The 24047-nt window shown below is 45.7% G+C and overlaps 1 protein-coding gene across 2 annotated transcripts in view; it reads right to left on the bottom strand.

Annotated features, from left to right (window-relative positions):
• Nucleotides 1-2259: 2259 nt before the first annotated feature.
• LOC307230901 (paxillin-like) overlaps nucleotides 2260-24047 on the bottom strand; it is a 28221-nt gene continuing 6433 nt past the window's right edge. The window contains exons 2-11 of one of the 2 annotated variants that reach the window (XM_080001392.1): nucleotides 15649-15812; nucleotides 15426-15511; nucleotides 15006-15139; nucleotides 14705-14900; nucleotides 14434-14581; nucleotides 8137-8295; nucleotides 6952-7125; nucleotides 5890-5971; nucleotides 5554-5702; nucleotides 2260-5416 (exon numbers count right to left, since the gene is read on the bottom strand). In XM_080001392.1, coding sequence (XP_079857518.1) covers nucleotides 5150-5416; nucleotides 5554-5702; nucleotides 5890-5971; nucleotides 6952-7125; nucleotides 8137-8295; nucleotides 14434-14581; nucleotides 14705-14900; nucleotides 15006-15139; nucleotides 15426-15511; nucleotides 15649-15812 — 1559 coding nt within the window. In that variant the 3' untranslated portion in view covers nucleotides 2260-5149. Of the gene's footprint in view, nucleotides 5417-5553; nucleotides 5703-5889; nucleotides 5972-6951; nucleotides 7126-8136; nucleotides 8296-10866; nucleotides 11315-12423; nucleotides 13801-14433; nucleotides 14582-14704; nucleotides 14901-15005; nucleotides 15140-15425; nucleotides 15512-15648; nucleotides 15813-24047 lie in introns of those variants that run through there. The other variant, XM_080001391.1, reaches the window with a different exon arrangement.

The raw sequence follows: 24047 nt of genomic DNA, 5'->3' as shown, positions 1-24047 counted from the left end.
ATTCCCCGATAATATTGAAGGAAGAGAAGGTAACGGCGACCAACAAGATGACGATAACGTAATAAAACACGCGTGTGCGTGACATTTATTGCCGTTTTCTGCTGCCATGATCCCACGCTACTTCACGTTGTCACCAAACTCCGTCTTTTCGTTGGGTTTTGATGACGATATCCCCCAGCGGGAGAAATGACATGTTGTGCCTGTAAGTCAAATATGGATTTATTTATTTTTTATTTACTTTTTAATTCGTGCAATGTTCACGTGCGTTGTTAAAAACCGCACGCTTTCCGACACACTCACTGTAAGAGACCCGAACAGAGTCAACGCAAAGCGTGGAGCCCCGAGTCCGACCCTGGATTGAACGCAGCATCCAGCCCGCCCCCTCCCCGGTGCAATGGCGGCGCCGGCCGCGCAGCTCCCGTCGGACGTCTGGATCCACGTGTTTCAGTATCTCGCGACCGCCGACAAGTTGAACGTTCGCGCTTGCTGCAAGTATTTCAGTCAGCTCGTCGACCGCGGGTGCCTCTGGAGGGACTTCACCGTGCCCCTGAGGTTCAAACAACACCCCTACACCGCTCGGTTCTGGGCAAGTCTTCGCCGCAGGAGAACCGTGCGCGTCGCGGTCCAAGGCGCCAAAGCCAAAGACTGGGAGCAGCTGGCTGTGTCACTTCCAGCTCTCTCCACGATCAGGGTGGTCGACGGCTCGCGAGAATGCCTTGAGTACTTGCGGAAGTTCCGCGGGTTGAGGCGTTTGTTCGTGGGCTCAGAGTCACCCCTGGCGTTGACCGCGTTGGCGGTGGCTCAGCCGGAGCAGCTCACTCACTTGACCCTGTGCGGCGTTGACTTCCCGTCGGACGACGTCTTCGTCGCCGTGGTATCGCAGTTCACCCGTCTCTCGTCTCTCGTCTATCATCCCAACGGGAACCACCGCTACCAGGTGCAGACCTCGCGCGCCGTTGTCGCCCGTTTGCCAAAGCTGAAGCACCTTTCGTGGCATACGAACAGCCGGCCTCTTCCGGAGAAGCCTCTGGGAGAACCGGTCCCTCTGCCCGGCCCGGCCCTGACTAGTTTGGAGCTCGTGGTCCGTCCGGACCCCCTGCTGTGGAAGGACTGCATGAGTTCCTTCGCCCGCCTGGAAAGTCTGGCTGTGTTCTACGCCGGTTCCCATGACGTCCGTCTCTTGAGGACGTGGCTACGTGACCTCCGTCGGCTGTCAACCTTGGTCGTAGCCCGGGGCCCGCCCCCCCGGGAGTACGCCAGGTACATTCCAGCCACGGTGACCCGTTTGACCCTGTGTCTCGGACACTTTTCCCCGAGGGACGTGACTGCCGTCGCGGCGCGGCTCCCAGGACTGCTACACCTGCACCTGGATCCGTGGCCGTCGTCTTCTCGAGGCGGCGGCGCGGGTCACATCTCAAACCTGTTCCCTCAGCTCAGAGGCCTCAAAGTGCGCTTCGGGGACTTGGGAGAGAGAGACTTCCTCGGCCTTCATCGGTGCCAGAATCTGAAATGGCTGACGCTTATAGATTCTGAATCCTTGCCCGAGTCTCGCCTCTCTAAACTCACCGACCAGCTCCAAACACTTTCCGGCTACCGAATTAGTGTGCTTGCTACGTCCCCGCTGCGGAGAGACCCATTGGTCTGTTTTCATCAAGTGTACTGACCCGTTTGACCAAAATAGCCAATTTTAAACCCCAGATGGGATCATCACATTGGTTTATTGCCAAAACATTCATTTTATTTAAATACTGGTGTTGTTAAGTTCCATTAAAGTTGATTATTTTTTTGAAGTTGTTGAAGTAATGTCCAGCAGTATTTTGTCCGTCAATTACAATCTCTAGAAATAGTTCTCGAATTATGAATGATATGCGCTGTTTCTCTGTAATTGGCCTTTGCAAAAGATGCACATTGTAATATTGGTGAAGTGCCATGAAAATCCTGAGCATTGTGAATTTGAATATTTTGGGAAGCCTCAGCCTTGTAAATTTCAATGAAGTCATTTTCACTTTTATATATTTTCATGCACTGTGCACATTATTTCACGCAGTTTTATAAGTTGAATAAATCTATGCAAATACTTAATATTGTGTGAAACATCTCAGTAGTTAAACTGAAGGAGTGTTGTAATAGCTGGAGTTTGTGAATTGGAGAATAAATGGGGGGCGAGTGAAAGAATATATATTTCTGGCAGCGCCTAACCCAGCAGATTATGAAAATGTTTGCGGCAGACTGTGTTGAAGAGAAAGTACAAAACATTGCCAGAAATAAATGCAATTTTATTCGCAGTAGTCACATTTACCAAATGCATTGACAATCAGAACTAAGACTTTCATTTGCCCAGAGACAAAGAAAAAAAACCCAGACACGTGGAAACAATTTGAGGCCAAACAATCACAACAATGTCTCCATGTGCAGAGAAAGACTCGCTTATTTCCATCAGAAGTAAAAGGCTTTAATTATCCATGAGAAAGTAGAAGTTGAAACTATAAGGCAATGTGTCTCAAGGTTATAAACAAACATAGGACAAAAAGAAAATAACCATCCCTGTTTATTTCAAGGAGCACACACCGGTGAATACAAGGTTCAAATGAATTTGATGCCAAACCCACAAGTGTGTTTGGCTGAGCCCAGTGTGGGAGCCCTCGTCCGGTCTGATTCAGCGCCAGGTTCTGGAGGTGGTGGCACCAGCCTTTTTGGAAATCAGCATCAGAGGAGGTGAAGTCTCCCCAAGAAAAACCCTTTAAAAGACTCCACTGCCAAAAAAAACAAAACCTAAAAACTGACAAGGCTGTGCGATCATCAGACATCATTTATCCACTTTAGTATATATTTATAGTGTGATACAGATTCATATTTGAAATGACAAGATTGGAATTTCTCACAATAAGGTTTCTGAAATGTTTGAGGGAGTTTATTTAAAAGCTACAGGTCTGGTCTGCTACACTTGACATTAACAGATTTTTAATGTCCTCAGAATCTTGACATTGGATTTTCATTACATACGTAGATATATTTCAATATTGTATACAATTCCCTGTGATTATTGTGGCAATAAGCCCCAGCCCCTACGGACAAGTCCACAGTGTATAAGACATCATTGCATTGACATAAAAATTGGCACGATCACAAATACACCCCCTCCCCTCCCCCGAAAACACAACAGTTATTGTAAGTGTATACTGTACTAGCTCTACACCCTGCGTGCCAAGTCATCTGGTTCAAAAAGCCTGCGTCAAAGTCATTGAAAAGGTTAAGATTATAAAAAAATACAATCAGAATAATCACAGACTCAGATATCTGGCGTTAAAAAGTCACCTCTGAAACAAACAGTGTTGAAATGACTCGTTGCATTACTTTTTAATAAAGGCTCGGCCCCGGCTTTCTGACTCCTGACCAGCGAATAGAAACATCCAGCTGTTGATCGTGAGACTGGTGCTGACACTCTCGAAATTGGGCTGATGTCCAGTGTTTTCGGACACCGCGCAATCCAAGCTGGTGTGTTTTGTATGAAAAGTGAACTATTATTGGACTATCCCGTATGCCCATAGAGCCAGCTCTTTGCATATCTGTGAGCCCCAAGAACTCGAAAAAATATATAATTATTTTTTTTTTTTTAATCTCAACAGCGACACAACACAGTTATGTCACACATTTTTAGCACATTAAGAGTATTATAAATTCAATTTCTGATTGTTATAGCAACTGGCAGCAAGTGCTGACGAAATCCCAGACAGGCGTGATCCCGCTTCGGTTATACATGTAGCATGCCATCAATCTAAACAAATTAAAGACGCAATTTAACGCATTTTCCAACCACGCTTCAAATCACAAATCTGCCTTCTGCAATGAAGCTGTAAACAGTTTTGCAGACTAAATGATTTTTTTTTTTTTTTTTTACAGTAATAAGCTTTGTAATAGTAGTCGAAATTAACCACATGTTGAACCTAATTCTGTTTATTCCAAACAAACTTTGGTAAATGTGTGGAAACATGCAGTAGTACACGAGAACCTCCATATTCACACTGAAGCAATTCAAATCACCAGCCTTTTCAGCCTCTTTTTCTCAAAATGTCCCCAATATTGAAATATTTAGAACTAGAACACCCGCTCTCACTCCTATCGATCCATTTCATCACATAATTCTCACTTTTTTTTTTTTTTTTTTTTTTATCTGACAAAATTGATTGTACAGTAATACAAGTAACATAACACATCACACACGGCCCTAGTTAAAGTTCTTCAGTCAGATTAGTGGGAGTGACGTGATCATCTTTCATCTAAACACCGTCGGTGCCCGTTGCTTAAAAAAAAAAAGAAAATGTTGAGACAACTTCCTGTGAAGGAGCGTGGGCTCCAGTGTGTGGTTTCACTCCAAGGAGTGGCACAACAAAAAGACCGGAAAACCTGTTTTTAAACGGTTGCACCTGGTGAAAATTGAGAATGTGAATGGTTTATTTCCATAGGAAAGAAGTACAGAAAGACGGTGTAAGCAGAGCACAGCAAAGTGTAAAATGCATTTCAGACTGTCTCGGCATGAAACCTGTGGTTGGCACCAAGAGATGAAGCTCATCTTTAAAAGCTGTCGAACAAAAAGAAGAAGAGAAACCTGTCTGCTGTGTGTTGTCGCGAGTACTTGAAATGGCACCTCAACATTTGAAAAACTAGAAAAATACTTTTTTTTTTTTTTTTAATTCATTATTTCCACACTCATAGTCAAAGTACCAGTTAATAAACACTGTCTAGATATTTCTGAATTCTTTGAGTCATCTCTATGGTCCATGCAATAGACAAGCAGCCGTCCGACACGGCGGGTCAGGTCACGTGATGCAGGACCTCGCCCTAGGGAAGGGGTTACAAAAAACATTTACAAATCATTGCTCTGTGAAGGTGCGGAACGACACACACGCAACCGCAACAAACGTAGGAGAAATTTGGATCTTTTTCTTATAGGGACAAAACTCTGCCATGCAAAAACACGTCTCTTTGGGCTCCATTAAAAATTTAGACAGGCGAAGAAAGGCCATGGCTACGGATGTGATCCTCCGTCTCAAAAACCACTTCGCTATACAACACGCACATCCACGACGTGCACACCAGTGCACGCACACAGCCGCACCCCTCCTACATGAACCTCTCCGCGGGCGGCGCTTTAGCTGAAGAGTTTGATGAAGCAGCCCTGGCAGTAGGGCTTGTCGTTCTGCTCCTTGAAGGTGCCCTTGTTGAGCTGCTTGAGGCAGAAGGCACACACAAAGTGCTCCGGGTGGAACTTCTTGGCCATGGCCGTGATGCAGCGGCCCGTGATGGGCTTCTGGCAGCCGGAGCACAGCGAGCCGCGCCGCTCGTGGTAGTGGGCCTCGCAGTACGGCTGGCCCTCGTGCTCAAAGAAGCTGCCGTTGATGAACGGCGTGAAGCACTCCTGGCAAACGCAAGGACAGAAAGAGGAGGACGGGTGAGGAACCATCCTACCGGGTGGATTTTGGTGGCCTGATCAACGCCTCATCCCAGTCCCGAAGACGGAGACCCAAAACACGTAGCGGCGGCCATGAGACTTACCCTGCAGACGAAGCACTCGGGGTGCCAGAGAGAGTTGAGCGCTGAGATGTAGTTCTCCAGGATGGCGCGAGCACAGCCGCCACATTTAGGAGCAAACATGTCAAAGTAGTCCTTTCTGCAGAACGCCTTCCCGTCTTTCTCATGGAAACCTAGAGGGCAGCGGACAAAACAGGGACTCGCTCACGTGACCTCTTACCATCTCTTGTTGGCCGTCTTACGAGGGAGTAATGTACGGAACTCAAATGGCATAAATTACACTGCATTTCATGGACCAAGATACTGATCTTAAAATGTAAGCAGAGTGAGGCATCAAGTGGTATGTGTGTAGTCAGATACCTTCAGGTCCAAAGAAGGCTCCACACTGGGCACAGAAGAAGTGTTCCGGGTGCCAAGTCTTGTCCAAAGCCGTAACCACTTTCTGCAAAACCATTAAAATTAACCACGAGAGCATTAAAAAGCAGTCAGCAGGGTGATTTACTTGTGTCAACAGCTGTGACTGTACATTTAAATATGATTAAATTAAAATAAAACAAAATAAAAAAGAGGTTTCTTGTATATCGGCCAAAAAAACATAAATTCAACTTTTGCACATCATTGCATCGTCATTATTTTAAGGAATAGAGGATCTGCTGAGATAAATAAACCACATGACAGCAAAACCAGCAGAGGGCAGGCCGGTTCCAGGGAGGTTTCAAGGATGCACACTACAGGGTGGGAGGTGCTGAAATGTTATCTCTGTTAGCTCATGTTTTCCAGGCCTGAAATCATGTCTCAGCAACAACATCTGAAAAACATACGCATGGTTTTAAAAAGACAAAAAAAAAAAAAAAAGAGTCAAGTTTTAGGATTTCACGCTGAAGGCCAAGTGTGTCCTCACACTGAAAAAAGCTATTGCATGGCGGCTGGAAGCACGGTTTGGGGGATTCAGATTTAGATTAAAAACGTGATCTATCGATTGGATTCAACTTGTGCGTGCACGACATGTTAAGACTGGGAATTATAAAACATCGGCAGTGACTCATGTTTCCCCCCGGCTGGAGTCCACAGTCTACACTAGGCCTGCACTGTTTCTGGAAGCGTGTGTGTGTGTGTGTGTGTGTGTGTGTGTGTGTGTGTGTGTGTGTGTGTGTGTGTGTGTGAGAGCAATAGCCTACAGCATGGAGTGTGTCTGTGAAGATATGAGTGAGTGCAGATGGGGGGGGGGGGGCAGGACATCATGGCTTGAACGCTGAAAGCCACTTCCCTTTCACCAAGCTATGTTTTTGAACATGTCTATGAGTTAGAAACTGAGGGAGAGGCTGTTTTCGCCCCCCTTCCGGGCCCTCAAGACCCTTTCGGCCATTAGGTTTATGAATAAATAAATAAATTACATTATTGCATGAATCCCATTATACTAACATCGAGTATGGGCCCGTTGCAGTAATGGCACCGCGGTGAAAACAGGTTGTGGTAGTCCGTCTCGCAGTAAGGCTGCCCGTCCCGCTCGAAGAAGTTCCGGGAGCCGATCTCCTCCTGGCAGTGGGTGCACACAAAGTGCTCGGGGTGCCACGTCCGCCCCATGGCCGTCACCACCTGGGGAACAGGGACAAAGGGTCAAATAAGCTGTTCCTGCAGAGAACGGACTGTTTCCCATCATACTGAGCACTCAATTCAATTATATAGATACACCGGGCTTCACGTTCCGCGGCACCATAAATGAAGTGGATTACACCTCACACAAAGCCAGCCGGGAGAGGAAACCACGGTGGTAGAAAGAAATTGCAGGGGCTAAAAACAAAATAATAGTCAAATAAAATCATAGTGCATGATCCAGAGAAATGGAAGGCGTGAATCTCCATTGTTGTATTAAACTGAATTTAAGCTTGTTGTCATGACAGTATAAATATAAAAATAAGAAAATAATTTGCTAAGGAATGATCGTGTTCCTTCATGGTCTCAATTGATGACCTCAAATCTTAAAAGGAGTATAAAAAAAAATGTAATTAAATTAATTTTGCTTGTTTGATTTTTTTTCCCTTTTAATGCAATTTTGCAATTTTCCACCTTGCAAGCTTATTCACACCATTTTTTTACATTTATTTAATTCTTCGAATTATTGTACTCTTTAACTTTGTATACTCTGCACTGTTACTATTTGATGGCCTCAATGTAAAGCAATTTGTGTTACATGTTGTGTATGAAAGGTGTAAATACAAACCAAGGTTATTATTATTATTATTATTATCATCTTCAAAGCATTCAACTGAAAAAATCGTGTTTTTGTTAGTATTCAATGCAATTTTTGTCATGAATGAACCAAAATGCAATGTTATAGCGACACATGCTGACTTTCATATAATCCTAATAAATCTAAATTATGAATAGATTCAGCATCTTTGACCTTAAGCAATGGGAATTTCCTAAAAAAGATGCAGGACACAGGCCAACAGTGCATATCTTATTAATCTGGGACAGCTAATTTATGCAGCGAACATTCTCTTGTGGAATTAAGCATAACATATGTTGAGCATTTTCTATGTATCTGTGTGCACTTGGCGTTCCCGCATTGTTAGGAGTAACGTTGGGTGTTGGGCATCCGTTTACCTGCCCAATAATGGGTTTCTTGCAGGCTCCGCACACCCCCTTGGCCACGGTCTGCACTCCCAGTCTGTTGAGGTCGGACTGCAGGCTTCCCAGCATGTTGTCCAGTTTGTTGGCCGGCTTTGGAGGGCTAATGGGGGAGGTCATCCCCAGCGACTGGATCTGAAACGGGGTAGGAAACACAAAATTGTATTGTTATAAATATTCTTGTTGGTTTGGCGGATCCTCAGGAAATATAGCAGATCCTACGCGTATCATTTCAGCGTTCATACGGGACATAAACTGAAGGACAGTGAAACATTTGATGAACTATCCTGCCCTGCTTACGGCAGTGCTTTTGCCAGTGCAGCCTTCTACATATGCAACAAGATATAAGCAGCATCCGATATCTTTCAGAGTCTTTGTGTGTTATGTGGCACTACGGAAAGTAGGGGAATAACTAACGCACAGCACCATGTGCCATTTTCACACACATCTTAGTCACCAAGAATAAAATCTTTAACATTTGAGAGACACCGCTTCATTTGAAGTCACATACGATTGCATAAGATCACAACCTGTGACTGAACTGGTATCAAAATATCTACATATCTTTTTTTGTAGCCAGTGGCGGTTTAAGTGTGGAACCACACAATGTTATTATGGTTATTATGAGACAATGTCTTAAGGGACAGCAACAGCACATTCTTATAGAAACACAGCCATTTCATTATGCTGAAATACAAGCAACAATCAACAGTCTATCTATCATCGCACATTTTTGTGTATCCAGAAATGGCCTGCAGTCATCTATGAGCGCTGCACTTAAAAGAGAGCAAGTAATGGCAAAGCTGGTTTGGAAATGATCCTCCTAGAGTTAGTTGATAATCACCAACCCATTCTGACCTGCAGAACGGGAAAACAACAACCAAACTGAATCACATCATGGAGATGACAGGGAAACCCCCAGCGTGCAGGGGTTACTCAACAGTCCAAAAGACCATGCTTGGGGGAGTTTGCTTGGTTAAGGTGTGACCAGAGCAAACAGCTTAATGTATTGTGACTTATGTGGTCAAGTGCACTGAGAAGTCGCGAGAAAGCTGACTTTATTGCTGACTTGATCCATTAAAAAAATAATGAGATGGAAGAATCGCGCCGAAAGCGAGAGTCACAAGGGACCAGACGATCGCCAAGTCTGTCCACAGCAACAGCCCACGAGCTTATGCCGTGCCTGGCACTTGTTAAAAATTAAAAAAAAATAAAAATTAAAAAACCCGGCAGAAAGACGGGTCAAAGAATTAAAGATGAAATTCAATTAAATCCAACAAAAACAAGCAGTTCTAATAAGGCCACGTTAAGAGGAAAGTCGGAAAATGCTGATTTCTGCAGATGTATGCAAAAAATGAATACAAGCGATCTTAAGAATAGTTAAAATTGTTTTGCACTTAGTACTTGAAGGGAAAGTTGGACTTGTGAAGGTACTATTTGGCCCCTAAAGATTTAATTTAGGAGATAGTGGTCACGACCCACTCACATTACACACAGAGGGGAAAAATAGAATCCCCATGAGTCATGAGTCTGTCTCTCACACAGACCCACAATAGAAAAGTCCGTCAGACACCCGACATGATACAGTAGCACAGTTTGAAGCTGGTAACATATAAAAACAGTTGCTGCTCTTAAGAAACCAATTCTACATTTCCATTCTGTGCCGGTTAACCCCACGGGCCCCGTCCTAATGGGACCTGTTGACGGAAGTCCTGTGGGAGATGCTATAACTGTGGTGGTAACTGTGCTGTCATGCGACAGATAAGGTTTCTGGCTGCAGCGCGAGCCTCGCATTCCCACGCATGGCAGGGGTCGGGACACAGGAGGTACCAGTCATCCCCTCATCCCTTGGTGCGCTCGAGCCCTTAATCTACCCACCTCGCCCCTTATTTGAAACTGCAGCCCTCGGCGCCATCAGAAGTGAGAAGAGTGAGAGCAGCGGAGTCGAGCCTGAATTCAGGCTCCGTGAAACCTGCACCGAATGGGTTGCAAACCGAGATTGGACAACAAGTCAACAAGACTAGAGGCCAGGAGACGAAGATGGACACGGTCACAACAAGGACACTCATAATAACCGTACCATCCTCTCAGGACCACTGCAGATTCAGAGTTACTCTCCAAGTCAACAACGGAAAGGACAGAAAGATCAGAGTTGAGCCAGAAACAGGTGAATATGAAAAGAAGAGCCGTAGAGTGAGGTAGCCCATGCCTGCATCGGAGGGAAGGTGGGGTCGTACTCCGTCTGACAGCCCACAGACACAAAGACCTTGGGAGGTGGAGGTGGTGTGGCGGGCTTGGGAGGGGGGCTGGGTGACGGAGGGGGAGGCTCTCGGAGAGGAGGAAGAGGAGGAGGAGGAGGAGGAGGGGGGGGAGGAGGTGGAGGCGGAGGAGGAGGAGGAGGAGGAGGAGGGCTAGGCTCTCGAGGAGGAGGCGGGGTGGGAGGAGGAGGCGGGAGCGGAGGAGGGGTGTGCTTGACCAGGGGCTTTTTGGGTGCTGGGGGAGGATGCGGTAGGGGCAGGACTTTTCTCTGAGGGATAGGTGATTCAGGAGGGATGATTATCTGGAGGGGAAAAGAAAGAAAAAGACAGCAGAGGAAGGAGGGAAGGTGAGGAGGACAGGGATAAGAATGAAGCAAAGGATATGGAAACCCAAACAGAAGTCATGCCTCTTAATGAAAAGGTCAAAGCGAATGCTAGTGTGGAAAAATAGCTTTTACAATGATACAACAAAACGGTTTGAAAAACGACTACCATCAATGTCTTGAATTGAAACCAGGCCGAGCAAGCTTAAAGTACAGTAAACCATACATATCTCTCGCCATCTCTTGGTTTTAGTTGCCCCAGAATCGAATTGGTGACTCCTGCCATGCAGCTCTACTTTCTACCTTATCCACAGATGGAAGGACCCCTTCTTCCCGCGTGCGTTGCGGGTTGGACATGACTATGACCCCCTCTGTCATCCAATCATCCGGCAGCTGCTTGCGTCGGCGCTCCACCCGCCCGATCCCCAGCTTGCCCTGAAGCTCCTCAATGAGGCGATCTTGCGAGTTGCTCTTGTTGACAATGACCGGTCCCATTTTGCGACGCAACAGTCCATCCCGATACATCGGGTGCACATTGGACGTCTCTTTGGTGCGGCGGATAACCGACTTGAGCTGGAGAGTGAATAATAAAGCAGTTGCCGTTGCTGTAGCTTTTGCCTTTCACTTCAAAGCGCATTTTGGGTTACAACACAAGCGGAACAGCTCCAAAGCAGAATCTACGTATGAGTCACCTCAAACACCGGCTACTGCATGTCACTCTTTTAACGCTCTTCTTTGTCCAGTTATGCCAAGCACAGCCTCACATTCCATCCAAACCATTCACTTCCGTCAAGGCCATTTCAAGCCAGTCCGATATATTTGGCAAGGCATGCTAGATAGCTGAAATCAAGACCACTCAGCTTTGTTCTTCACAAAAGCCTATGTATACATAATTAACGGCCGCTCATGTCGAATCAAATCAGATTTGCAAAGGTTGCCAAGAGTCCAAGATTCCATTCCCCTCAACTGTGGTGAAAACATGCCCTCATCCAGATATTGTTACTGCTGTATTACGAGTGTATATATTTAGTACATATGAATGCTCTCAAAACATACCACCTGTGACAAGCTTAGCCACAAGGTTAGGGATCAATCTCTGTTTTGATTTATGAATCCACTGTTTCAAACTGTTGCAAAAGGATGACAAGCCAGGCCCGGATAGTGACTAATGCAGCTACGTCAATTGATGCAAGTAGAGGCGTGCAAAGACCTCCTTCGGCAAAGCTTGCAAAATCTGCCACAAATACTCAATAAGCTATTTCCTACGACAGTCATTTGCCTCAAGCCATTTTGTAGTCACCAGTCGATTGGGAAAGACACACTTCATGCACCACATCTCAAGCATAGATTGAGGAATTTGTCTTCATCAAGATGCTTTGTATATCTGACTTTTGCAGTGCTCCGGGGGTGTGTGTAAGAGCTACTTTCCCAAAATAAGCTTGTTTCATCTACTGGCACAATGATGCTAAATCAAAAACTTTCTTTAATATGGAAAGCCACACAGGTATTGATATAAATAACTGACACCCATGCTCTTCTGTTATACTATTCTTTCTGACTCATAAAACTTTAGTTAGGCTTGGGCCTCATGGCCTAATAATGGTAAGACCAGATGGGAACTTAAATGTATTCCAGCCATGTGCCAGCATCTTATTTTGGGAGAGCCAAGATGAGACTCCTACTTGGCCAGAGGCAGATAATCGCTCCACAGCAGAGGGCTGCTGTGAGGGAAGGTCCATCACAACATCTGGGGTCCCGGGGCAAGTGGAGGGGGTCAGGCAATCATCCATCCAGCTGGACTCAGTCATTGGTGTCAATGTTCCGTCTCGACTGAGACTAGGGTACATTCCTTCCTCATCCTCCTCCCAAGGTCTATCCTCATCTCCTTGCATAGTGTACCCTCCATCATCGGAGAATGAGGAAGGTAGCTGGATCTCCATGTTGTGATCTGCTGCTAACTCTGGTTGGAATGGACTGACACCTAAGAGTCTATCCAAGGTGTCATCCAACAAAGGCTCCCGACATGGCCAGGAAATACTCACAACCTCATCTCCCTGCTTTGGAATGGGAGACAGGCTATGTAATGGCATAGTGCGGAGTGGGACAGGTGAGGATCTGGGACTGCTAGCACCTGGCATTGTGTAGGTTCTTTTGGTGCTCTTAGCAGCTATATCTTCACTTTTTGATATTGCCGCTGGACTAGCGTAATTAGGAATTGTTAATGGACTAGCACTTTTTGGGAGTGGACTTACGCTTTTGCGGATTGTTAGTGGACTACAGATCTTGGAGACTGCCACAGGACTGGCACACCTTGGAACTGGACTAGAAAGCCTAGGAACTGCAACAATCTTTGGACTAGAGATCTTTGGTAGAGTGAGTGGGCTTGCACTCTTGTGGGGTGGAACTGGACTAGAGCACTTTTTCACATCAACTAAACCAGGAGTTTCGGATTTAAGAACAGGACTGGGACTTTTACAAACAGTAACAGGACTAGGACTCTTAGAGATAATGACTGGACTAGGGTTCCTGACAGCATCTACTGGACTGAGGTTCCTGGCAATGACAACTGGGCTAAGGGTTTCGCCAATAGTAACTGGACTGCCGTTTGCAACAGGACTTGAGCTCTTGGTAATAGAGGGGGGACTTGTGCTTTTAATAGCACAGGTTTTACTCGGTGCCACATGAGTAGGGCTCTGCTTACCAGATTGACTTGCTGGACTTGGCACTCTGGACACTATTACAGTCTCCGTATGTGAGATTTCAGTGCTGATGTTGCCACCACTGTCTTTCTGTTGGGTCTGAGAGTATTGAAGGCTTTCAGATGACGCCAGCACTACAGTGGCGGCAGATGGTGTTAAAACTGAAGAGGTATCTTCTTCTATATGAAGTTCTAGTGGGAGTGGGGTACAGGAGGGCGTGGTGTCACAGGAAGGCATGGAAAGATCCATCAGAGCATTATAGGGTTTTATTGGTGGGGCCATCACTGTTGGGACTGTGGGTGAACCGCTCAGCAGCGAGGAGTCTGGTCCCTCCAGATTCACAGACAGCTGAGAGCCCGACTGAACATGTAGGTGTATTAACGCAAACATACAAGACGTACACCAAGGTGGAGAAAGAAAGAGAACAGGACAGAGAGAAAGCAGAGTGAAACTTGAGGGAGTCAATAACAAGTTCTTGTCGGCTGCACATTCATATGAACTGTAATATTTCCCCACACAAAATGGAAAAACAAAATTATGGAAAACGGCAAAAAAGAATTCTGACACATACAAACAGAGCATATGCCAATCTTATGTCACCATGTACCGTAAGTATTTTTTAAATGTTATTGTATAAAATATCTTTGGTTGCAAAAATAATTTGTATTGAAGAGAATGTCAGTGTTCCCATCCCATTCAATAAGCCACTACAAACAGCTTCTACAATACATAGAGGCTTGCCTAAATGCAATATTGTGGTTCTTATTTTCAAATCAGCCACTGTATTCCAGGGACTAAAATACAAAAGCGAACACTACAAAACAGCCTATCTATGCTGTATGCAAGACATAAAAATGAAGTATGAATAATCAATATCCGCTCACATCAAATGACAAACAAATACGCCCTACCCATTCCACATTAATGTGCACACATGAGAAGCCGGCGAGGCCTTTTTCCCCCATCTCTCACCATCTCGTTACAAATACTCACATTACTTTGGACCTTAAAGTCGGATAACGAGGCCATGAGTTCGTCCAGTTCTCGTGTGGCAGAGGACGCGGACATTCTGGCTTGCTGCTGTGCGGGCGTTTCTTCTTGTCCGTCCGTGAGCTCCTCCGGCATTGTTAAAGGTGCGGGGCTAAGAGGAGGAGACAGCACGTGGGTGATTCCAGCTGAATGACAATTGATGACGGTCAACTAAATGACAACTAATGACTGAATGATCTCCATTTAAAACATTTTAAAACAGCTCATCACTTACATCGGCGTGGGTACAGAACTTTCCAGCTCATCCAACAGGCTCTCTACACTTGGTCGAACATCCTCAATTCCTCGGGTTGCCACACTGCGCTTGGGCTTCTCCATCACGGGTGGGGGGGCTTTGTTTGAAGGGGAAACTCCGTTCTCGTGGATGTAGTGATTTGTGCTGGTGGAAGGTAGTGGTGGGGTGGCCCCCTCTATGACACAAACAACCACATTATGGATTTAAACTATGCATACATATTCATGAATTGATTTCCTGTAGATTACAAAGTATATTCTAAAGTGTTTTTTGTACACACCTTCTGTGGGGAAGCTGGGGGTGCTGTGCTGGACAGCGTTGAGCTCCAAAAGCAGGCGGTCCAGCTCCGAAAGGTTGCTGCCCAGAGAGGAGGTCATGGCTGAAGCCTCGCTGCTTTTCTGTTTGTTTGGGAAACTGTCAAGAAAAGGATGTGCAGCGTTTCCAAAGTGCCCTTTCACCAACTTAATTTTGTGACCCTAGGCACAATCTGCCGGGTGACGATTTTGACATTTCGGCTGTCAAGTTTTCCATCACCTGGTCTTTGATTCTGTGGAGTTATTTTACTTCCTAGGTAACTCTTACTTTTCTCTATTTTAAATGCATCAACTCGAACGAGAAGACCCTTGTTCAGTGCCACTGAGAACATCTTTGAAGTCATTGAAAGTATACTTAATTGTCAAGTGCTAAAATTCAGTCCTACCTGTAGACGTGGTCCTCTTCACCAGTGAGTTGAGCTGGACTGCCGCTGTCCCTGGACCAGGGACTTCTTGGAGTCGAGTTGAAAGACTGATAAGACCGGTAAATACTCAAGTCATTATATTGCGTACTAGGAGGGTTATTAATAAGTTATGAAACCACGCTACATTCGAAAAGCCAGGCAACATCCAAACTTGCGTGATATCCAGCGCACGTCATGTCTGTACCTGTGTTTCGTCTAGTCCGTTCGGGGCCTGTTCAGGAGCGACCGGGGATGGGGAGCAGGCGTCCTGCTGGCCAACGGGGAAGGAGTAGGGCGTCTCGTCAGACAGGAATAGAGGACACTTGGCAATGTGGGACGTTGTGGACTCGAGGTCCGCCAACAAAGCATCTACAGAAACAGAAATCACAGATCCTTTAATGACAGCCCTGACGCTTTTTGAGATACTCCCACACCCCTTTGAGGAGAAAGGTTCGGCAGCTCTGTTCACAGAGCTGTGAGAAAACCTGTAAAAACTGTTTGGAAATGTTGAAGTTACTCATAACAGTTGTTCAACCGTCATCACAAGTTCTAACTGAGCGCACGTGACTCCCATTAGGTCAAACGTTCTGTCGCAGCGACGTCACAGGCAGCGTCGTAGAACCGTGAATCACGTTGACTGTCAGCGGCACTCCTTGGGTTACTCATTAACGCCGGGCGACCAGGAGTCTCCACGCCTCTCAGAGCCCAAGACTGGCTGTCAGTTTTCTCAAATGTTTAACCAGCTATGCACGGTAACTAACAAACAGCTTCTACCTCAGCATAGAGCGGTTATTCACCATTCGGAAGGTGGACTGGGAGCAAAGAAGCAGTGATTGTGCAGTTCTAATTACTAGGTAGCAGGAGGCACTTATGACATTAGGGGGGGGGATTTAGTGCAGTGCACAGGCGGCATTACTGAACACTCGGGCCTATTTTAGCACCAGAGCCGCCACAGCAAGTGTTTGGTTTCCCCCCTCACAGAATTTTGCAAGCCATTAAACAATAAAGCCCAAATGAAGTGGCAACCTTGTTAAAACTAGAAAACACCATTTAGGAACACAACGGTTGGACATATTAATAATAACAGCATATAACTCAATGTGACATACTTGGTTGTAAAAAACTGTGTGTGTAATATTTTAAAGACAGTTGTGGTAAACCAAAAGTGAAACAATGCAGATGTCACACTGAGCTGCCACTGTAGAAACAACAATTCCTGACAGGTGGAAAAAATATATATATAATAAATAAAATAAAAAATACTGTGAAAATAACTCCATCACACTTCTCTATGCAGAGACAATTGGCCTGGAGTTTAGAAGCAAGATAACCAAGCCCCAGTGGCGAAAAGGAGCAACAAACAGTACTTTATTTGCCCCACTCAGGCTCAATAAAGTGGGACAAATAAGGCAGAAGCCAAAGATGAGACATACCTTCGAAAAAGCCCAGCGGTTACACCCAGCCCGAGAAGAGAGAGGGGAGAAGAAGAAGAAGAGGAGGAAGAGGGCAGCCCAGAGTGAGAGTCTGCCAGGCAGAACTGCCTTTTCTTAACTACACCATCAGCAGAAGGGAATAGGGGGCCGGGGAGGAGGGGTAAGATAAGAGGGCATTTGAGAGGTGAGCAGAGGGGGGTAGAGGGGAGGAATAGGTTGTTCATTTTAATGGCGGCGGGTTAAGTTAACCCCCACCCCACTGCTGTCCTGGACCCGGCCCGGCTGCCGAGAAAGCTTACGAGTCAGAGTTAGGATACTACTCACACGGCAACGACAGCGAAAAACACGTCTCCGAGGCTCGAGCCGCTCAGCTCCTCTAGGGCGACGCCGCACGAGTATGGTAAAGGCTTAAGGGACGCCAGCGCGTTGTGAAATAAGGGAAGGAGAGAGAGAGAGCAAAAAAACAGCGGTGCTTATCAACGGCGCCATGCCCACTAAAAGGAGTGGTATGACAGAAGTATATAAAAAGGTATAAGCGTCTCTTCCTTCACGCCCAGAGCTCAGAGTCCCAGCATGCGTCCCTTCATGTAGTCACACATCTAGGCAGTATTTCCAGCAAGCCCCCCCCAATTCCAAATCAAACCTATGTTTTGTCTCCCAATCGCCTACCAGGATCATGGCTTTTCTGATTGGACTGCAGTGATCCATTTCAGGAAACAAATAGAGTATGAATGAACCACATGGAATAAGCCTTCTGTCAACATTTACCTCACCGTCCAAGAACAATTGTCCTTATTTAGCCAAAAAATGACTGTGACGTAAACCGTAGTAGCATCCACGATGGCGAGCCCTCGCTGTGGTTGGCCCCCGGCCCCAGACAGCGAGGAGACACAGCGGAGCGAGCCGGGCTGACATGGCCGGCGTGCCAGCTGACAGGATTTCATGGCAGAGGCTCCCTTCTCCGCATGGACAGAACAGACCTGCATTCCACCCAGCTTCACTTATGGATATAGTGCTGCCCGCTGTTTACACTACTGCAGCCAAGTGTCTGTGTGTGTGTGTGTGTGTGTGTGTGTGTGTGTGTGTGTCTAGCTGGAAATTTCGCTCCCAGTAGAAAACAAACCCATAGAAGATAAAAGACGTGAGCAGCATTGCTTATTCCACAAATGGCCTGGAATGGAAACTACAAATCAAAAGGTGAAAAATATATGTTCGCCATATAAGCCGGTGCAGCTTTTAATTTGTGTATAGCGTATAACCCTAAGGGTTGTGTGTAAAATATATACATATAGTAATTAAAAAACATAAAAATAAAAAAACCCAAATGGGTAAATAAACTGATAAAGTGTTTTCTGTGCAAAAGCTAGAATTTGTGACGTTTTATCTGATTTTGATGAAACAAAGCAGTGACAGCCACACACACACACACACACACACACACACACACACACACACACACACACACACACACACACACACACACACACACACACACACACACACACACACACACACACACACACACACACACACACACACACACACACAAACACACACACACACACACCTGAAAATGTCAACATTCCTATCAGCCAAGTTCCAAAGAAAAAAGGGACATTACACGCACGGTGAGAAGACAACCTCCAATTGCAAACTACTTCAAAATGCATCTTCCCTTTTTACTAAGAATTGACATGTAAGTTTTGGTCACTTCAATTTGGTTGACTGAGCACCGCTACGGAGCAGTACACAGTGCACCGTTAAGAAGATGGTACTGTAGGCGCACCTACAGCCCAGACACTGGGCTGTAGGTGCAGGTATATGATTGGCTGCATCTGAATTCAAAATGCACTGATTTAATTCGTATCCCAATCCACAATATGTTTCATGGTCCACAATAAAAGCAAATGCATTCATAATCGCAATGAAGCGGAGGTACTGCCTGAGCCCAGGGTTGTTTCCATATACATATATATTTAGTATTTATGTGTTCTGGGGGTGAAGAGGGTGTAGTTGAGCACCATGAAAATCACACTAATAAGCCTACTAAGACTGCTAATGTATTCAGTTATTGCATACACACACACACACGATATGGCAGAGTAGGTACAAAACAACACGATATTGCATATAATTTGCTTCATTTGGGCTTCTTTCCAGTGAACAGATTTATGAATTATAGCAACCCTGTGATGGCCAAACACACTACATTTCTGCAGTGCTGAGTCCTGGCTTACATCCACCTTAGCGCACGCACGCACACGCACACACACACACACACACACACACACACACACACACACACACACACACACACACACACACACACACACACTTTTCAATGCTGTTTGGGAACAGTGGGGTGAAGTTGCCATTGCCAAGGTTTTGCGACATAATAAATGTGCACTGTCAAATTGGCGGCCAATTGTGAGTAACTGCTACTGAAATTGTCAAGAGTGTGAAAGTGGCCGAGTTACGACGACTGTGTATTTCAGCTTTGCACAGCCAGTGAAACACCTCATTGTGGCTCTCTGTTTAAAAGACATCTACAGAACAGACACGTTATGTGCTCTGGGCTATGGAAAACATGCCCACGTGTTTTGTTGCCTCGTATCAGACATGAAGGAACCCGTCTATCGGTTTTCATTTCAATTCGGGTTTGACAGACATGCCAAACGATTTCACAAACGAGTCTGGTAACAGAAGGGCCTTTTTAAAGTGAAGCAACATAGTCCAGCCAAAACAATTTCACAACTAACGGAGTCAGAGGTGAGATATTTGAAACAAGCACACACCAAGCGTGCTAAGTCGGGCGAGAGGAGTGGGCGACATCCTCCGCCAAACCAACTTGCTCTGGCCTCCTGTGCAAAGACAACACTTTCCAGTTCCTCGCTGGACAACAATGGACCAGCAACACAAGTCTGCAAACCCTGAATGAGGAAACCTGACCTAGTCACTGACTGCCAGAATGAACGATATTCACGTTCCACAGCTCAAAGTCTCCCGCAGTGTAAATTGAGGAGTACAAACTCAAGTTATTCAAAGAGAGACATTGTGATTGATTACAGCATTGCATATTTCAGTGGATATGGTATGCCATGTCGTCCTTTCTTGGCATACTGAATTTTTATGTAATAATAATAATAATAAATAATATAGCTGCAGGCAGCAATACACTGGGGCAAGTTTAGTCATGTTAGGTATGTATTACAGTTTTCCGAGGTTCCATAACGCCTGGATCAGACAACATGAGTTCAGCCCAATTTTGACCCAATTTTGGGGCCAGAATATGATCGCCGGGAAATACTTACGGGTGTCTTTAGCGTGATACAATCAGTGACCACCCCGATGAAAGGTCTAGCATGTCAGCTTTTTTTGTATTTTCCTGCCTAGTCCGACAACTCCTACGACGTGTTCCTTGACGTTGACCAATAGGATGACAGAGTGAGCTCTGGTGCGCGTACTAAGAGAAGGGGAGGGAACCGAATCCGTCCGGGAGGCGGGGGAGACGGTGAGGTGACAACCGAAAGCGATTCAGATTGTACATCTGTTTCCGACGCAGATTGTCCAAACGATCGGATCTACAGCCGGAACGGGTCCACAATCGCTTTTTATATGTTTTATTTTTATTTTCAGAACATAAGACCGCCAGCATCACGCACAGCTTCTGTAGCCATGTTTGTTTGACAGTTTCTTGGCCCTTCCCCCCGACGACGTATGAACTCGCGCAATGATGATTGGTCGGGGTCATACTTGTAGTGTTGCCGGTCTCCCGACCAAGAAATTTTACAACACTATGATCGGCCTAATCTCACATGGTGACCATCGTGAAAGGCAAAAATATTGTGTAGTCTGATCCTGGCACAAAAAAACACCATAATTCAGTCTCGACAGTTTTCGGAGTTCTGTGAAACGCAACAATTTTCCGAGTTTACAGTGAACGCTTCACCGGCTCCTCCGGTCTGTCGTTGCGAATCGACAATCGCGAATACTACGTGAAGCAACCAGGTCAGTTAACCAAGACAAACTGAATATTTGGGGTCAAAGTTGTTTGGTTTTTCACTAACATCTGCTCCGTATGCGGATCGATTTGGATGAAATTTAAAACCACGAGATCCTTGTGACATAGCGGTTAAAACGACACCGCAACCGTTCGAAGCTTATGCCGAAGTAAGTCCTCCAAATAGTTATAACCGGGTTGGACATATTTCGGCGTCAGATGTACTGGCTCGTCTGTGTTAAAATTGCTCAAAATGTGGTCGCTTTTTCGGTAATATCTGCTCGTATGTGGATGGATTTGGATGAAATTCGACCACGGGGTCTTTGTGACAGCGCGGTTCAAACAAGACATGAACCTTGTTCGTGTGTTGTGCCGAAGTTGGTGTTCCAGATAGTTTTAGGCTTCAAAATTCTGAGAATTCTTTCCTGAACAACAACAATAAGGGGTTGCCAAACAATAACAATAGGGGTGGACCCCTAATAATAATAATAATAATAATAATAAATAAATAAATAAATAAATGAATGAAAAAAATAATAATAATAATAACAAAATTAAATAAATCATTTCTAATTTAAAGCATATTTTAAAAGTCAGGGGATCGTGAAGCTCTTTGTTTGGAAAATTGCACCTTTTAGAACTACCATGTAAAGGGTTCTCTCTGGAAGGATCCACTGGCTGAGAAGGTTAAGAGGAAATATTTGAGCCCCAGTGCAGTTCAAGGGCCACTGAGGAGCATCACAGCCAATGTGTCTTAATTCCGAAATCCCATTCTATAATGGGATCCAAGTACTTTATTCCGAAATATGGCTTATGTGCATGTGTCAGTGCCAAATTTATGAATTATTTTAACACAAAACAAAGCATTTTAGACACTAACCATTATATTCTGTGCCAACTGGTGCAATGCAACACTAAACATAAACACACCGGGGACGGCTGATATGACACACTGACAAATAGGAGGGGGAGTGTGGGGGAAGACAGAGAGAGAGAGAGAGCGAGAGAGAGAGCAAAGGGGAAGTGAAGAGTGTGGCACAGGCAAAATCCTCAAGAGGCGAAAAAAATGGGTTGACATAGATTAAGGACACTCCCTTCCTCCCAGAAGAATGGTGTGCATTCTAATTACATGAACACTGCTCCGTATGGGGCTCATTAGAGAGAGAGGGAGAGAGACCAGTACAATAAAAGAGCATGGAAAGATGTGAATGATGATGAAAGAGATGAAACAGAATGGATGAAAATTAAAAAAGGACTCGCGGGGGAAAAGGAAATTGGTTGAAGAGTAAAAGGTCGGAGGCTTCCAGACCCACCTTGCTTTTAGATTAGATTAGATGAGGAAGGTACTTTAGAGACACCAGGGGGGCGCTGGGGGGGCTTTGTGGGGGCGGTGTAATCAACATATTAGCTTTGGACTTCCTCAGAGCCGCAGCTTTCATTACGCCTGTGCAGGATATCCTGCTCCCACAAGATGCTTCCTGAGCCGCTGCTATCGCCGCTGACCCACGCGCGCAGGGAATCGATGCCGCGAGCCACTCCACACAGTTGCAGCCGCAGGGAGGGGGGAGGAAAGAAAAAAAAAAAAAAGCTGACAGCTGCTAGTACTTCAAACACTGTAAACAAGCCACTGGCAGGACTACAAATACTCTGGACCCATGATGGTACAGTGCCTTGTGATGCCAATCCGAATCCTTCATATGTTCACATGTAGGGGGCAATGTTGTGCACGAGAGGGGGAGGGGAGGGGGGGGGGGGGCGAGAGAGATAGAGAGAGAGGCTTATTCTGTCTAAATGTCACCGCATTTACAAACAAATGAGCATCCCACTGAAAAAACCTATTACCATAAGCCACGCATAATATTCAATAGCCATCCAATATAAATTTGTAATTACAGCAAAATGCCACCTGCACATCTCCGCTTTACCCTCCTTTTTTTATCTTACTTTATTCCTACCCTCCTCTCCCTCCCCTAATCTGATGGGCAGCAAGGTGCACGAGGCTGAATCGAATTCCTGGCGTGCCAGAGCCTGAAAACATTCCATATATGAGGAAAAACAAAGAGCGGGAAGAGGCGAGGCAACAGACCCGAGACGGTGCGATGAGATGATCTTTTTATGAGGCAAGGACGTTTCCTGGGTGCTCCGCTGTTTGTGGATCAACCCCTGGAAGCGGCCAAACGCGCTACTGTCATTTTGAAACAGCCTCTTCTCCCGGTGGGATTGGTCAGTGAGTTGGGAACGGGAAAGCACCGGGAAACGGAACTGACAGTTTGGAAGGTTTGAGTGGGTTTAGGTCTGACTCAGCCTGACAAACAATGATGAATTTCTGTCCGAAGAAAATGGGGGGAAAAAAAATAAATCCTGACGGACACGCTAAACGGCGTGCCACAAGCCCAAGCACCCCCCCCCCCCAGGAAAACGGCACCAGACGGACCGCGCCTACGTTCGTTTGATGTGCCTCACTAGGTCCAGCTGTTTAAGAAGACCTCATACTGCAGGGGTGCAGCAACACACAGGTGCCTCTCTACTGGGCATGGCCTACACATACCAGAGATACACCAAAACATGCCTGCCCACTATAAATACACCTCTGTGACCCTGACCCCTGGGAGCAGACACATACAGTAGATGATGGATGGCCGCCATGGTCAACTGGATAGCTGGGCACCTAAGACCACCCAACGGGCTTAGACAGGGCTATATTTAGTATTGTTCACTCACAGTGGCTGTACAAAGCCCTATTGTTTTGCTATAGACAGATAAGGCGTTTTGTTGGGTGTTGCTTTTGATGTTGAAATTGCACCAGTGCAGGGGCATCCCAGTCCAACTGTCGAGCAAACTGCCGGGTCAGAAAATGCCAAAAATATATATATATATATAGTTGAGACAGTCTTTAATGTTAGCACTTACATTTCCGGTAAGCTCACCATGTGTGAAAATGTAGAAGGCATTTTCCTGAATGTACGACACAACTCGCTGACCTCGATGGTAGACTTGAAGTGCAATATAGAAACTACTGTAAATATATCCAACTCAAACAGTTTCCTGCTACTGCATATTACAACCTTGCTCTGGACCCTGCTAGTGAAGTTGCTCAGAGTCGTCGTCCTTATCAGATTGCCCATGGTTCTGCATCCTGCCTGACCTTGCTAAATGGGTTATGGAAAAAGC

Source organism: Zeus faber (assembly GCF_960531495.2).
Source record: "Zeus faber genome assembly, chromosome: 5".
In the NCBI taxonomy this organism is placed as follows: domain Eukaryota; kingdom Metazoa; phylum Chordata; class Actinopteri; order Zeiformes; family Zeidae; genus Zeus; species Zeus faber.
This window is presented reverse-complemented; position numbering and strand designations above follow the sequence as displayed.